Raw genomic sequence first — 13,756 nt, 5'->3', positions numbered from 1 at the left:
ACAGAAAATAAGGGTCTCTTGCTGAGATACAAGTAAAGATTTCACCCACACAAAGGTTTTCTTTGCTGTGGTTTTAAAACGATGTCCAGGTGATTATCATTTAATCAGCCTTGATGAGAAAGCTCAGAGATGCTTTTTGGGAGACACGTTGCTATTATATATTTGAAGGAATTTTTATTTTAAAAAAATATGTATTTAAACCCCCGAGAATCTTATCTGCTGCTTTCAGAAGTGATAACCAGCTGTGGGTGTTTCCGCAGCTCTGGCCCAGGGCAGGACGGTTTGTTCCAGCCCATTTGTGATGGTTCCAGCCCGTTTCTGATGGTTCCAGTGATATTTCGCGTTGTCTCCTGTTGAGTCAGAGCTCCCCGGCCTTTCGGGAGGGTTGAGCTGGAGCTGGTGGGGGCCAATGTCCCCTCACACTGCAGCTGTCACCTCCTGGCCGGGGCTGTTGTGCAGAGCAGGGATGACTTTGGGGGTTCTGTGTAGGTGTGTGTATGTGTATATATATATATATATATGTAATATCTGTCTATCTATCTATCTATGTATTTGTGCGTGTATATGTATGTAACACCTGGAACAGTCTGTCAGTGTATGTATATAGACACAAATAAGTGTCTATAAATATGCATATACACACACACAGAGGCACCCCATGTATACACACACACAGAGTAATACTCCCCTTAGTGTATATATACAGATACACAACCCTGTACATATGTATTTATATGTGTATATGCACACATACACACTAGACACACACACACACATATATATATATATATATATCAGGAGTGTCTGTTAGAGAGTGTGTATGTGTGTGTATCTCCCTCTCTCTATATATATGTATCTCTATCTATACATACCAGGAGTGTCTGTTAGTGTGTGTGTATATAAATATATATAAATCAGGAGAGAGAGAGAGAGAGAGTGTGTATATATATATATATAAAATCTATATATCAAGAGTGGCTGTTAGAGAGAGTGTGTGTCTCTCTCTCTCTCTCTCTCTCTCTCTCTCTATATATATATATCAGGAGTGTCTCTTAGAGAGTGTGTGTGTGCATGTGTGTCTGTAAAAATATAGAAACCGGGAGAGTGTGTGTGTATATTAAAAAAAAAAAAAAAAAATCTATCTATATCTATCTATCTATCTAATCTCAGGAGTGTCTGGTTTTTTTGTGTGTGTGTATAAATATATATAAAAACCAGGAGTGTGTCTGTGTGTATAAATATATCTAAAAAAATATAGAAACCAGGAGTGTCTGTTAGCGTGTGTGTAAAAAATATATAAAAAACCCAGGACTGTCTGTGTGTTTGAGCTTAATACATATAAAACCAGGAGAGTGTGTGTATGTAAATAGACAAAAAAAACCCCGCCAAGTGTGTGCCTAAATACATATTATTAAAAAAAAAAAATAATAGTGTCTATTAGTCTGTGGGTAAATAGATATAAAAAACCCCAGCCGAGTCTGCTAGTGTGTGTGTAAAAATATATATTGAAAAAACCAGGAGGACGCTAGAGAGTGGTTATATATGGACATACCCATGTGTGTATGTATACACCCATGTGTGTATATGTATATAACCCCGTATATATTTGTACATGATCGCACGTGTGTGTGTGTATATATATGTACATACCTGTGCATATATGTGTACATACCTCTGTATGTATGTACATAACTCTGTATGCATGTACATACCCATATATATGTACATACCCGTGTATGTATATACGCATATATATACACCTGTACCTACCCCTGTGTGTATGTACATACCCATATATATCTGTACATACCCGTGTGTGTGTATGAAAATACCCACATATATATCTATATATCTGTACACATCCATGTGTATATATGTACATACCCATATATATCTACACATATGTACATACCCACGTGTATTCGCACACTCGTGTGCCCGCACCGCAGGTGTTCGCTGTCCCCACCAGGTGGCGCCTGCCCCGCACGGTGGGTGTCCCCAGGGTGCAGGGGGCGCGGACCCGGGAAGGAACAGGAGAGGAACGGTCATAGAAAGAAAGAAAAATTTTAAAAAGCAACACTCCCCACCACAAAGGGCCTGCTCAGCTTTCCCCCAGCCCTCCCGTGTCCCCACTGCGGTGGCACATCTGGCTGCAGCAGCACACGTGGACACGGTGGCACATCTGGCTGCAGTGGCACATCTGGCTGCAGCGGCACACGTGGACACGGTGGCACATCTGGCTGCAGTGGCACACGTGGGCACGGTGGCACATCTGGCTGCAGCGGCACATCTGGCTGCAGCGGCACACGTGGACACGGTGGCACATCTGGCTGCAGCGACACACGTGGACACGGTAGCACTCCTGTATCTGGTGGCACCTGCAGTGGCGCTCCTGGCCCCAGTGGCTGCGCGTGCCCATGGCGGGGCCAGCGCTGGCCCTTGGCCGCGGTCCTGGGACCAGGGAGCCGGAAGGCGCACAATGAGCAGGGCCTTATCTCACCCCCCCAGCCCTTCCTGGGGCCACGTTCCCCCCCACATGGGACAAGGCAGGTGGGGGGCAGCGGGGGACACCACCCCACACACACACACGGAGCAGCCTGTCCTGCCACTGAGGCTTTGAGAAGTTTACTTACAAATAATAAAAAGCAAAATAAATACAAAAAGTCTTAAAAGTACAGCTCTGGGGGGGAAAAAGGGGACCCAGGCTGTGCTGCTGTGTGGTCCCCAATTGTGGGCCCATGGGGACAGGGTCATCCTGGGGGGTGGCAGTGGCCATAGCACCATAGGGACGGGAAGGGGGACTTTGGGGACCCCAGCCCCCTCCCCAGCTGAGGGGGGATGGACAAAGCCCCCCAGGCCCTGCAGAGTTACTGTAACCCCCCAGCTTCAGGGTTGCCTATGGTGGGGGGCAGCTATGGGGGTGCAGGAGCCTCGGGGGTCCCACTGCAGTGCTCCCCCCACCCCAAGACCGCCAGCAGGAGCTGGGTTGGGGGCGGCCGCCTTTGAAGAGCCCCCGGCTGCCAGCGCAGCCCAGCCGAGCCCGGGGCAGGGGGATTAGCGGGTAAATCCCACGGGACGCACCCCCCGTGCACGCACCACTGCACCCAGCCGCCGCGTCAGCACAGCGGGGGCACGCAGCCTCCCGCATGGGGACACAGGGGACAGTCCCATCCCCCTGCCAGGCAGCACAGGGGTCCCACCCGATGGGTACCCCCAGGAGGGGACGGAGGGGCTGCGGTGCTGGGCAGCGTGGGGACAAGGACACTTGCGGGGCTGGGGGGCTGTGGGGCGCTCACTTGTGGGGCATGTCCTCCATGCTGACGCGGCCCCACACCCCCAGCACGAAGGTCTCCACCTCGCACTCGTTGACGCCGCGGGCGATGCGGAAGAGGCCGCCCTCGCCCCACGCCGTGCCCCAGGAGTTGGCCGCCGTCTGCGGAGGGGAAACGGGACACGGTTCAGCGCTGGGGGGCTCAGCTGATCCCCCCATCCCTGAGCCGAATCCCATGCGGGTGTATGAAAGCAGCACTTGCACCCCCTCCAATGCCTGAGCCCCAACCCGCTCGTGACACCCGCCAACACTCACCCAGTATTTTTGGGTCTGGCCATCAGGCAGCTGCTCTTCTCCCCACCTGCAGTGGAAGGGCAGGGCAGTGAGGGGGGGTCTAGGGCATCCCCTTGGGCTGCACCCCATACTGTGAGCATCACCCTGCCCAGCACCGCAGAGGGTGCCGTGCTGACCCCACTTGTTTTCTGGCCCTGAACGAGGTATTTACATCCGCTCCCAAAATACAGGTAGGTACGTTTAGCCACGGGAGGAGGAAGGAAGCCACCGGCACAGGGCAGGCAGCCCCGTTCCCTTCCTTGGGCTCTGCACCTCCTGGCTGAGCACGGCCACGCTCAGGTCACTTGTGGCTACAGCCCCAGGGCAAGCACTGGCCCCCGGCACGGCCCCCCCATCGCCCTGCACCCTCCTTCCCTCCCGCTTCCTCTCCCCGCCTGGAGGAAGGGGACGCCTTTCCTCCCACGAAGGAAATGCTTCTCCTGCCCGGAGCGGGGCTTCCCGCACCCCCCGAGCCCACACCACCTACCCAGTGATTTTCACCGAGTGGGTCCCGTGTTTCTGGTGCTTCGGCCCCTTCCCTTCGGCCACCGGCGTGTGCCGATAGATCCCGCTCTTGTACATGAAGAAATCCTCGTGCACCTCCAGGATGGCTGTGGGCATGGGGACAGGGTGTGGGGACATCGGCCGTGCCCTGGGGATGGGACGCCGAGCTCCCAAGGCTCCGTGTCCCCCACAGCGGGGGGTACAAGCGCCAGGGACACGGGGCATCGCCCGGGAGGGGGGAAGGCAGCAGCCAGACCCTCCCCCTGGGCAACGTGACAAGACTCAGAGGAGGATTATAAAAAAAAAAAAAAAAAACACCAAAACCAACTGCCGAGACGGAGATTAAATCTTGGGAGTTAATGAGCAACAAGTGCCTGCTGGTGTGGGCAGCGTGACGGGCACCCCGTGGCCGGCAAGAGCGCGGCACTGCCCGGGTACACGGCTGAACGTGAAGCGGAACAGCCGGGGGGGTCCTGGCTCCCAGAGCAGCCCCCAGCCCCGGGCAGGGCAGCTTCCCCCACCCATTGCAGCACCCGGCTTTGGGGTGCAAAGGTGGGGTGTCCACACCGGCTCCCTACCTTGCACAGGGCCGTTCTCCAGCAGCTCCTTCATGATCTCCTTCTCCTGCAAGAACAAAGCCAGGTGGTACCGGTACCCCCGGCACTGCCCTCCCCACCCCCCGGGGATGCAGGCAGAGGCTGTTTTGGCACCCGTGGGTGGGTGTTTCGGAGATGCCGGGGCAGAGGAGACGCTCCCACCTGGCGTGGCAGGGCAGAGCGGCCGCCGGGGGCTCCGCAGCAGGTTTTTCCAAGCTTCACTCCCAAACTCGGCTTTCCCCGGCAAACCACCCCAAGCCAAGACCCATCCCGCTCCCCACACCAAACGGCTCCCGCGTCGCCCACGCTGGCGGCTCTGCCCGTCCCGTCTGCACTCCCGGCACTCACGCTGGAGGAGAGGCGGTAGGCGGGGGTGGACTGGTAGATCTCGTTGGCGTGGGTCCGGGGGTTGGGGCACCGTGCCGTCGCCTGCCGCTTGCCGCGGCCCGTGGAGCGGCTGTGCATCATGCAGGGCTGTGCCGCCGGCTGGCTCTGCTGGCTGGTGAAGGGGTAGCACTCGTCTGTCACCACCCTGCGCAGAGGGACAAGGATGTGAGGAGGAGAAGGGCCACCCGGCTCCATACCCAAATACCACCCCCTTCCCAAAAGCTCCCTCTCCAAAACTCAGCCCACCTGGGCTGGCAGCCCTTGGTCCCTGCTCACCCAAGGGACAGGATGCACATAGGGCACCTCTGGGCTCTCCCCAGGTAACCAGAGCCTTGAACTCCCTTATCCCACCCCAGCATGGGAACATCCTCTGCCCGGCCATCCCATCCCGTCCCGTCCCCACTCACCCCCTCCTGCGCAGGTACCACCACGCGCCGTCCAGCCGGCCCCCGCTGCAGCCCCGCTGGTTGCGGGTGTCGCAGGACAGGAGGTTTTGGGGTGACAGGGCAGGCGTCATGTGCCCCATGGAGTGGATGGAGATGCGGTCCGAGGCAACGGCTGGGAGGGAGCGGGGGGTCAGGGAGGGGCGGCTGCTCCCCCGGGTCCTGCCCTGCTCGCCAGCCCCAGGGCAGAAGGTTTAGTCCCTGTTCCCACCAGCCGCCCCGTCCCGTCTCACCCGCTGTGGAGAATGCCCAGGAGCCCGCGCAGTTGCCCTGGTCCAGGGGCTCGTGGATCATCCCCGGCCACTTCGCCGCTGCGTCAAAGTGACGGGGCAGCACCTCATTGGAGTCCATGTTCATCTGTGGGGCAGAGCCGAGGCATGAGGGGTGCTCGCTGCACAGGGACCCCTCGGTCCTTGTCCCCACCCGCAGCAGCAACCAGGGCACCCATGGAGCCAGGGTCCCCAGGCAGTGTTAGCATCCCCCAGGCCCACTGCAGAAACGATCGTAGAATTGTTTTGGTTGGAAAAGATCCTCAAGATTATGGAGTCCAACCATTACCCCATCCCTGGCACTGCCCCATGTCCCTGAGAACCTCATCTCCCTCTGTTCAACCCCTCCAGGGATGGTGACTCCACCACTGCCCTGGGCAGCCTGATGCAGCAGAACCCTTGGGGACAGGGACACCTGCAGCCTTGGCCAAGCACGACCAGCATTCAGGTGCCCCCTTGTCTTGGAGGAGCCGGATCCCTCAACTTTCCCTAAATTCGGGCTCCCCAGTGGCTCCTTACCCAACAACGGCACCGAGTGCTGGATCTCGGAGCCCAGCAAGGGCAGCACCACAAGGACACAGCCCCCGGTGCCTCCAGCCCCTCATTGTGGCCTCTGGCCGGCTCTCACCCGGCTGCTGACTCACTCCCAACCTTTCCGCTCCAGTGGGGGACACGGTGCCCCCGCCCCGGCTGTGCACAGCTCAGCCTTCCTGGGGAGGACGCGGCCACGACACCCGGCGCAGGAAGCACCTCTAAAATTAAACCTTGCCAGGAGCCAAGGCCACGGCGCTGGGTATGCACATCGCTCGCTCCCATCTAGCACCCATGGGACCCCTGGCTGCTGCCCACGCCGTATGGGGGGCTGGTTTTGGGTGCCAGCACGGGTACCCCACTTGCAAAGCGCTGGCGCAGCCGGCTCTGCCGACTCAGCAGCTGCGGGGCCGGCTTTCCGATGGGAAACCAGCGCGGAGGAGCAGGGGGAAAAAACAACACTGGCAGCTCGGGGATTGTCAGGGGGAATTTGCTGAGCTGCTGTCTCCAAACACAAGGGCTGCCCGCGGCACCCACCCGGCACGGCCCCTTCCCTGGGGGCAGAGCCCCTTCCTAGGGACGGGGACACCGCGGGGACATCGCTAGCTGAGGGGATGGTGAAGCGCTGGGTGAAGCCACAGGACAGGCAGGCTCAACCCCGAGTGTGCCTCAGTTTCCCCTTGCATCCGAGGGGGCCAACTCACGTGCATCTCGTTCATGTTCATGACGGTGGGAGAGGGTCGGAAGGTGCCCAGGCGGTACCGGATCCCGTCCTCCAGCGTCATGCCCCAAAACTGGCTGTAGTTGGCGGCTCTCCAGCTGCGTGGGAGGCAGGGCTGTGGGTCAGGGGTGCCCCAAAAAGCACCAAAGGGTGAAGCATCCCTTCCCCGCCCTCCCAGTGCCCGGTGCTTACCCGTAATTGCCCCTGTTGACAGCGTCAATCAGCTCCCCGTCCATCAGGCAGGCATGGTCCTCGCACTGCCACTGCCCGCCGGGGCCGCAGGTGCTGCAGGGGGGACAGCACCGGGGGGACAGTCAGCTGGGGAGGGACAGTGTCCCCTGTCCCCGCAGCCAGGGACCTGCAGCTGTTGTGGGCAGCCAGTGAGGGGCTAGGGCTGCTTCTGCATTGGGGTCTGGGGGGGTCACGATGCAGCTCAGCACCTCGGGACAGGGTGACGCCAGCAGGCAGCCCTCAGTGTGGCCCGGGGGACTGTGTCCCCCCCGCCCCGGTCCCCGCAGGAGCCCAGAGGGCAGACAGAGCATGGGACAAAAAAAAAAAAAAAAAGAAAAAAAAAAATCAGCTGAAAAGCAGCCAGGCCTGCAGACATTGGAGCGAGGCTTGGACGCCAGCCCAGGGAGGGGATTCGGGGCTGGCTGTCCCCCCCTGGGCCAAGCTGCTTTGGCCAGGTTAGCCCGGAGTCCCGTGGCACCCACAGGGAGGGCAGGGGGTGTCTGGGAGATGGGGGGGTGCCGGGTCCGGGTCCCCCCAGGGAGCCCCGGGCTGTGCTCCCCCCGCACGGCGAGCAATGCTTGGCATGTTCGTTCCTGCCCGCCGGCCCAGCTCCCGGCACACTCTTCCCTTTTAAGGAGCCATATGAAGCCGGAGCTGTGTCCCGCCAGCCCATGTCCCACCAGACCGTGTCCCAGTCCCACCGGTGGCACCTGCACCCCTGGCACTCACCCCATCTCCATCCCCAAGCACTCCCAGGGCTGCAGCGATGACCCCACATCTGGCTGTGACCTCCTCGGGGACTCCCACGGGAGTACCTTGGGGTGCAGCCACATAACCCCTGTGCTTCACCCCAGGCATCGCATTTGCCCCCTGCCAGCCCCCCCAGGAGCCAGGCAGGGACAAGGTCTGGGGCGAAGCGCTGCAGGAATTGCTCCTCTGCATGCGCCAAGTGTGGGGGAAGAGGGTTTTGGCAGAAGAGCCTCGGCCCCCGAGGGCCAGCGCCGCTGGGGAAGGGACACTTTCCCAGCAGCAGGGACCGGTCATCCAAGTGGGGGACAGCCACCAGCCCCACGTGCCTCCGTGCCAGGATCTCAGAGAAATGCTGGGCAGCATCGGGGTTTCAGCGAGAGGTCAGGCTGGCTTTTCACCTCCAGCACACGCCTGCACACACATGCACGCACACGTGCTCATGCCCTTGCACATACCCCAGCCAAGAGCCTTTGATTCCCCTTATCTGCTGCATCGCTGCGAGGCAGCCAGCCCTGCCACGTTCGCTCCTTGTCTACGGGCAGATCTGCGCCCGCAGGTTCCCCTATTCCCCACCTCTGGGATGCCATTAATACCACCGCAGCCCTCTCCAGATAAACCCTGCGCTGCTCGCTAATGCAAACAGCGAGCTCTTGGCGCACAGCGCAGACGGGCTGCTCGCACCCCAGCAAAGTGGCGGGGCCGGACTCTGGCTGCCTGGCACAGAGCCGCCGCGGCTGCCAAGCTGCAGATGCGTCCCGTCAGGCTTGGGCAAGCTGGGCTTGGACCAGCGCGGCCAGAAGAACCCCGGCAGCGCCGGGTCTGTGTCGGCAGCGCAGCCGCGTGCTAACCCGGTGGGGCGAGCGGCTCCCACAAAGGCATGCGCTAAAACTTGGGAGCGGCTCAAGGCCCCGGGCTCTCTGCGCCGAATATGCCAGAGCAAAAGCATTTGGCACTGGCCCCCACCACCCAGCTCGGGCCCCCGTGCTCCCACCGAGCCGGCAGCCCTGTTGCTCGCAGCTCCCCAGCGCCCCTTCTTGGGGCAGGTGGTGTGCCGGTGCCACGCCGGTGGTGCCACATGGCACAGGGAGCGTGGAGCACTCACCACAGGTTGCAGTTCTCCCGGTACGTGGCTCCGGTGGGGTAGGTGCGGCCGGCGCGGGCACAGCCTGGATGGGAGAAGGGAGAGAGCCCTGGTGAGCACCTGGCTGCATCAGGGGTCTCACCAGCACCCCCATGGCTCCAGGGAGAAATACCAAGGGGAAAGAAAATAAGTGCAGTCCTTAAAGCCAGGCAGGTGCACGGCTGCAGCTCAGCACCTCCAGACCTCTGTGCCCACCCAGCCAGGGCGCAATGGGGACCAGCTTGTGCCCCCAGCGCAGGGTGGGAGCCGGGCTGGCTTGGTGCCGGGAGGGTTAATTGTGGGGCTGTGCGTGGGGCTGCCGAGCAGAGCTGGTCTCGCACACAGAGCCTGGCGGGACGGGGATAAAGGGGCCAGTTGTGCCCGGGAGCTGGCTCTGCTCTGCAGGAACTTCTTAGAAAGCCTTGTGCTGTGCAGGGGGGCTGCCCGTGCCCCCTGCTCGCCCCCGGCCGCCCCAGCTGCCAGGCGGGTTAAGTCAGGACCTGCATCCGCCTGCCCCAGACATGACCGGGGAAACCGGGATGGAGAACCATCCACCCCTGCTCTGCTCCACATGCCCCCGCTGCTGGAGCTGCCCCTGTGCCCCTCGCAGCCCTGCCCATGGTGGGGTGCAGGGATAGGCTGGGGGGCTGCAGGCTGCTCCCAGCCCCATTTCTGGGAGCTCGGCCGCAGAATGGCCACTTTGCATGTGTTTCCCCAGCTCTGAGGGGTCCAGAGCAGCTCTGCAGCAGGGCCATGGGGTGCCATGTCCAGCTGTATCCGTTACCTTGAGGGCATCACACAACACATGGGCACCCACAGACCCCTGCCTGGCTGGGCTGGGGGCTGCCTCACCTGGGGCTTTGGGGAAGGGGGCCGGGATGCCCAGGCAGTACTCCCAGAAGTCAGGGCAGCAATCGGAGACGGTGCGGTTGCAGAAGAGGTCACAGTAGCAGAGGGTGTCCTGGTAGGGCACGGTGCAGCCGTCGTTGCGGCCGTGGCAGCAGACATCCCCTCGCTGGCAGTAGGATCCGCCGGCGTCGTAGACCCCGTGCTCGTACAAGCCAGGGGCCAGCTCCCGGCGGGTGCGCACCCGGGAAGCCAGGGCCACCAGGGCCACCTGGGCCAGCAGGCAGAGGCAGAGCAGGGCCCGCAGCAGGCGCATGGTGCCGGCAATATCCCCAGACCTGCAGCCACTGCAGGGGGGGAGCAGTGAGCAGGTGGGGGGCAGCTGGGGGTCCTGTGGGCACAGGGCAGCTCTGCGCCCTGCGCCCTGTCCCACTGGGTTGCCCACCCCGGCCAGCACCTACTGTGCTGCCCCCTGAGCCCCAGGCCACCTCACCCTCACCCTGTCCTCCCCCAGAAGGCTCAAAATCTTCAGATTTCTTAACTCCCCTTGTAACCACGCTGGCTCCAAGACCCACAGCTCCAAAACACTGGCTCCCACCTGGGTGCTCACTCCCCGGGGTGGCTGAGGAGCCTGGTGCCCACCCATACCGTAACTCCCCCCACTCCAGAAGTAAATCCTCAGCGGGACGGGGCCTCCCAGGGCACCCGGGGGAGCTGCCTGGATCGCACCCCGGCCCCGGTTCCCAGCGCCGTGGACGCGCAGACGGTGCGATGAGCTCCCGGGTCTCAGCCCGCGGGGCCGGGGGGGGGCAGTGGGGACCCCGGGAATGAGGTAGGGAGGTGGGTGGGGGGAACCCCCGGGGTACGAGCCCCTCCCGCCCCGTTCCCGCTGCCCCGTACCTGCCGCCCCGCCGCTCCGCGCCGCCGCCGAGCGCCTCCTCCGCCCCCGCCGCTCCTTATAGCCGCGCCCGGCCGGGGGGGCGTGGGAGGCGCCGGGGGCAGCGATCCGGCCGCGCTGCCCCTCCCCGGGCGGAGCGGAGCCCAGCGGGGCGCGGGTCGGGCCCGGGGCTCCCGGCGCGGTGGGCAGAGGGACAACGGCCCCGACACCCCCCGCCCGGGATCCCCCCGGCTCCTGCGCGCCACCCCGTGTCTTCACAAACTGGGGGGTCCCGGCAGCCCCTCCCAGCAACCAGGGGCTTCTCTCTGCTGCCCGGGGCAGGGTGTGGGGAGGGGGGCTGCGTGACTCCCCCCTCCAGCACCCCGGCTGCAGTGTGGGCAGCTGGATGCAAGAGAAACACGGACATCCCATCACAGCCCAAGGCATGGAGTCACTGTCACTTAGAGTCACCCCCATGTCCCCAGCCAGGTGTTCTGACCCAGGGAGGGGGGTCATGGTCTCCCCATGGGCTCCAGTTCCCTCTGCAGCACCGGGTACTCGCTGCGGGGTTTCAGTTGCCCCCCAAGGGGCTCATGCCTGTGTCTGGCCCGTGAGGAGCGTCTCCCAGCTGCTGCCAAGGATTCCTCGAAGATCACAGAATCACAGAATGTTAGGGATTGGAAGTGACCTCGAAAGATCATCTAGTCCAATCCCCCTGCCAGATGCCACATGGCAGCCAGGACAGGAGGTACTGTGGGTGGCGGGCAGGTGTGGGGTTCCCTGGGCGGCCACAGGAGCTGGGACAGGGCTCAAGCCATGGGCTGGGGGGCTCCTGGCTCCCACCTGCAGCCCATGGGGACGATGCTGCAGCCAGGCAGGGTGCATTGCACCCAGGTGCCTGTGCACAGTGAGCACCGCAACCCGCCAGCTGCAAGGGCTCCCTGCCCCCCGAGACCCCAGGGTGCTCTGGGTGCCCAAACAAGGGTACTGCAAGAGCCCCATCCAGCAGGACCCCCACCCAGCTCCTCGGCCAGCACTTTCAGAAGGGCCTTTTCCTGCAAGCGTGGCCTTGGACGGAGCGCGGCCGTGGCGCTGAGTGCCTCAGGAAGGAACTGGGTCCGGCCCGGAGTCCGGCTGTCTCCAACCACACGTACTTTCTCCATGACAGGACTGACAGGAATCCAGAGTGAGTCATGAATTCTCTAAGACCCTCAAGGGAGAAAGCAAAGCCACCAGCAAAAAGGACATCCCTGGCTTCTGCTCCTGGTGCTTGTGCTCCCGCCAGGCAGCTCCTTGGCAGCAGCTGAGGGTGCTGTGGGGTGCCGCCAGCAGAGCTGGCCCCTTCCCGTTCCCGTTGCAGCCCCCGGCTGATAAGGGCTCGTGTGCGGAGGCGGGAGTGGTGACAGCCCAAGTGCGAGCCCCCCTCGCCCCCTTCCTGCGGCTGTGCTCGGCGTGCCAAGCGTCGCTCTCGGCGGGATGCGGTGAGCCGGCACCGTGAGGTCACAGCTCACTGCGTCCCTCTGACATTGGCATTTTCCCCCCCCGGCCAGGCCTGTCCCCGTTCCGGGGAGCGGCAGCCTCTCACACACGCGGCGAAACCAAGGTGGAGGGGGACAAAGTCCAACCGGGGCACCTTGGGCCCACGTGGCTGCGGGAAGCAGCGCCAAGTGCCGCAGGCTGGCAGGCACACCTGCCCCAGCCACCGCTGCCCGTGGCTGCTCCGGGGAGGGGGAAGGTCCCAGCACCCAGGTCCCAGCACCCAGGTCCCATCGCATGGAGTGGTGCAAAGAGCCCAGACCCAGGCGGGTGATCCCTGGATGCCCCGCAGAGCAGCAGGGATATGCACGAGCTCTGCTGAGCTGCACCCATCGCACAGCGCTGCCGTGGCCGTGGGGTGCAGGGGGAGCGCGCCTTGGCGACGCACAATGCTGTGGCACGGTGAAGACCCCGCTGTTGTGGCAATGCCCAAACCCACCCCCAAAAGCCACCCAGCTGGTGCAAGGCCGGTGCGGTGCCCCCCCAGCACAGTCGCTCACACGGGGCTTTCCGGGTACCACTGCATCCTGGCTCCCCCTTCAAAGCTTCTGCTTCAAACAGCCCCAGGGCCACTTGCCAGCAGGATGTGCGCAGCTCTGGGGGTGGCTGAGGCTCCCCAGGGATCGTGTCCTGCACACCAGGCGCTCGGTGGGTCCAGGAATCACCTCGAGACCCCCATCCCAGCAGGTTGGGGCAGCTCTGGGGGCAGCGGGGACAGGAAGGTGCTGGCCCCGCAGTGCTTGGCGCAGCCCGGTGCTCCGGGATGAGCCAGGAATGGGTTTCCTGGCAAGAAGCAGCCGGAAAGGCAGAGCCTGACCTGCGGTGAACCTCGGCTTCCTCCACAGGCAGCGCCGGGGCAGGGCGGCGCAGAAAGGGGCCACCCCCGGCCCCCCCACATTCTTGGGCTGGGGGACACAACCCCCTGGGGTGCCAGGACATGGCGATGGGGTGAAGGCTTTGCCGTCACTTGAGGGGTTGTGGTCTCCTGGGCAAGGGGGCTCACACCCCTGCCTTCCTGCGGCCATCACAGTGTCATCCTCACTTGGGGACACATCGTGACACTTCTAAAGAGGCAGAGGGGGCAGTGAACATCCCCAGGCTCCAAACACAGGACATAGGCCCCTCTGCGGTGGCATCAGCCCCCAGGCACCATGTAGCTGGTGAGGGTGACGGAGCTGGGGTCCCGCTGTCAGATCAGGGGGTGTCTGTGGCTCGAGGGGAGCCCAAGGCGGGGGCAGGGAGGTGGCCGGACGCCTGGGTCCTCTGGCCGGACGCCTGGGTCCTCTGGCCACGGCACTCAGCGGCAGGGCTGGAGTGCCACCTCTCGGGAGAGCCGGGAGA

General features: G+C 62.4%; 1 protein-coding gene across 1 annotated transcript; it reads right to left on the bottom strand.

Moving 5' to 3' along the window:
• Positions 1–1,915: 1,915 nt before the first annotated feature.
• Positions 1,916–10,937, bottom strand: TINAGL1 (tubulointerstitial nephritis antigen like 1). The gene is made up of 12 exons (XM_065650395.1): positions 10,903–10,937; positions 10,009–10,349; positions 9,139–9,202; positions 7,248–7,340; positions 7,039–7,153; positions 5,768–5,891; positions 5,499–5,649; positions 5,053–5,236; positions 4,687–4,732; positions 4,092–4,215; positions 3,587–3,632; positions 1,916–3,433 (listed from the first exon to the last, which is right to left on the bottom strand). The coding sequence occupies exons 2-12, from the start codon at positions 10,316–10,318 to the stop codon at positions 3,293–3,295; spliced, it is 1,398 nt and encodes a 465-aa protein (XP_065506467.1). The 5' UTR covers positions 10,319–10,349; positions 10,903–10,937; the 3' UTR covers positions 1,916–3,292.
• Between the last annotated feature and the right edge of the window lie 2,819 nt (positions 10,938–13,756).

The sequence above is a fragment of the Caloenas nicobarica genome, chromosome 23 (genome assembly GCF_036013445.1).
Source record: "Caloenas nicobarica isolate bCalNic1 chromosome 23, bCalNic1.hap1, whole genome shotgun sequence".
NCBI lineage: Eukaryota > Metazoa > Chordata > Aves > Columbiformes > Columbidae > Caloenas > Caloenas nicobarica.
This window is presented reverse-complemented; position numbering and strand designations above follow the sequence as displayed.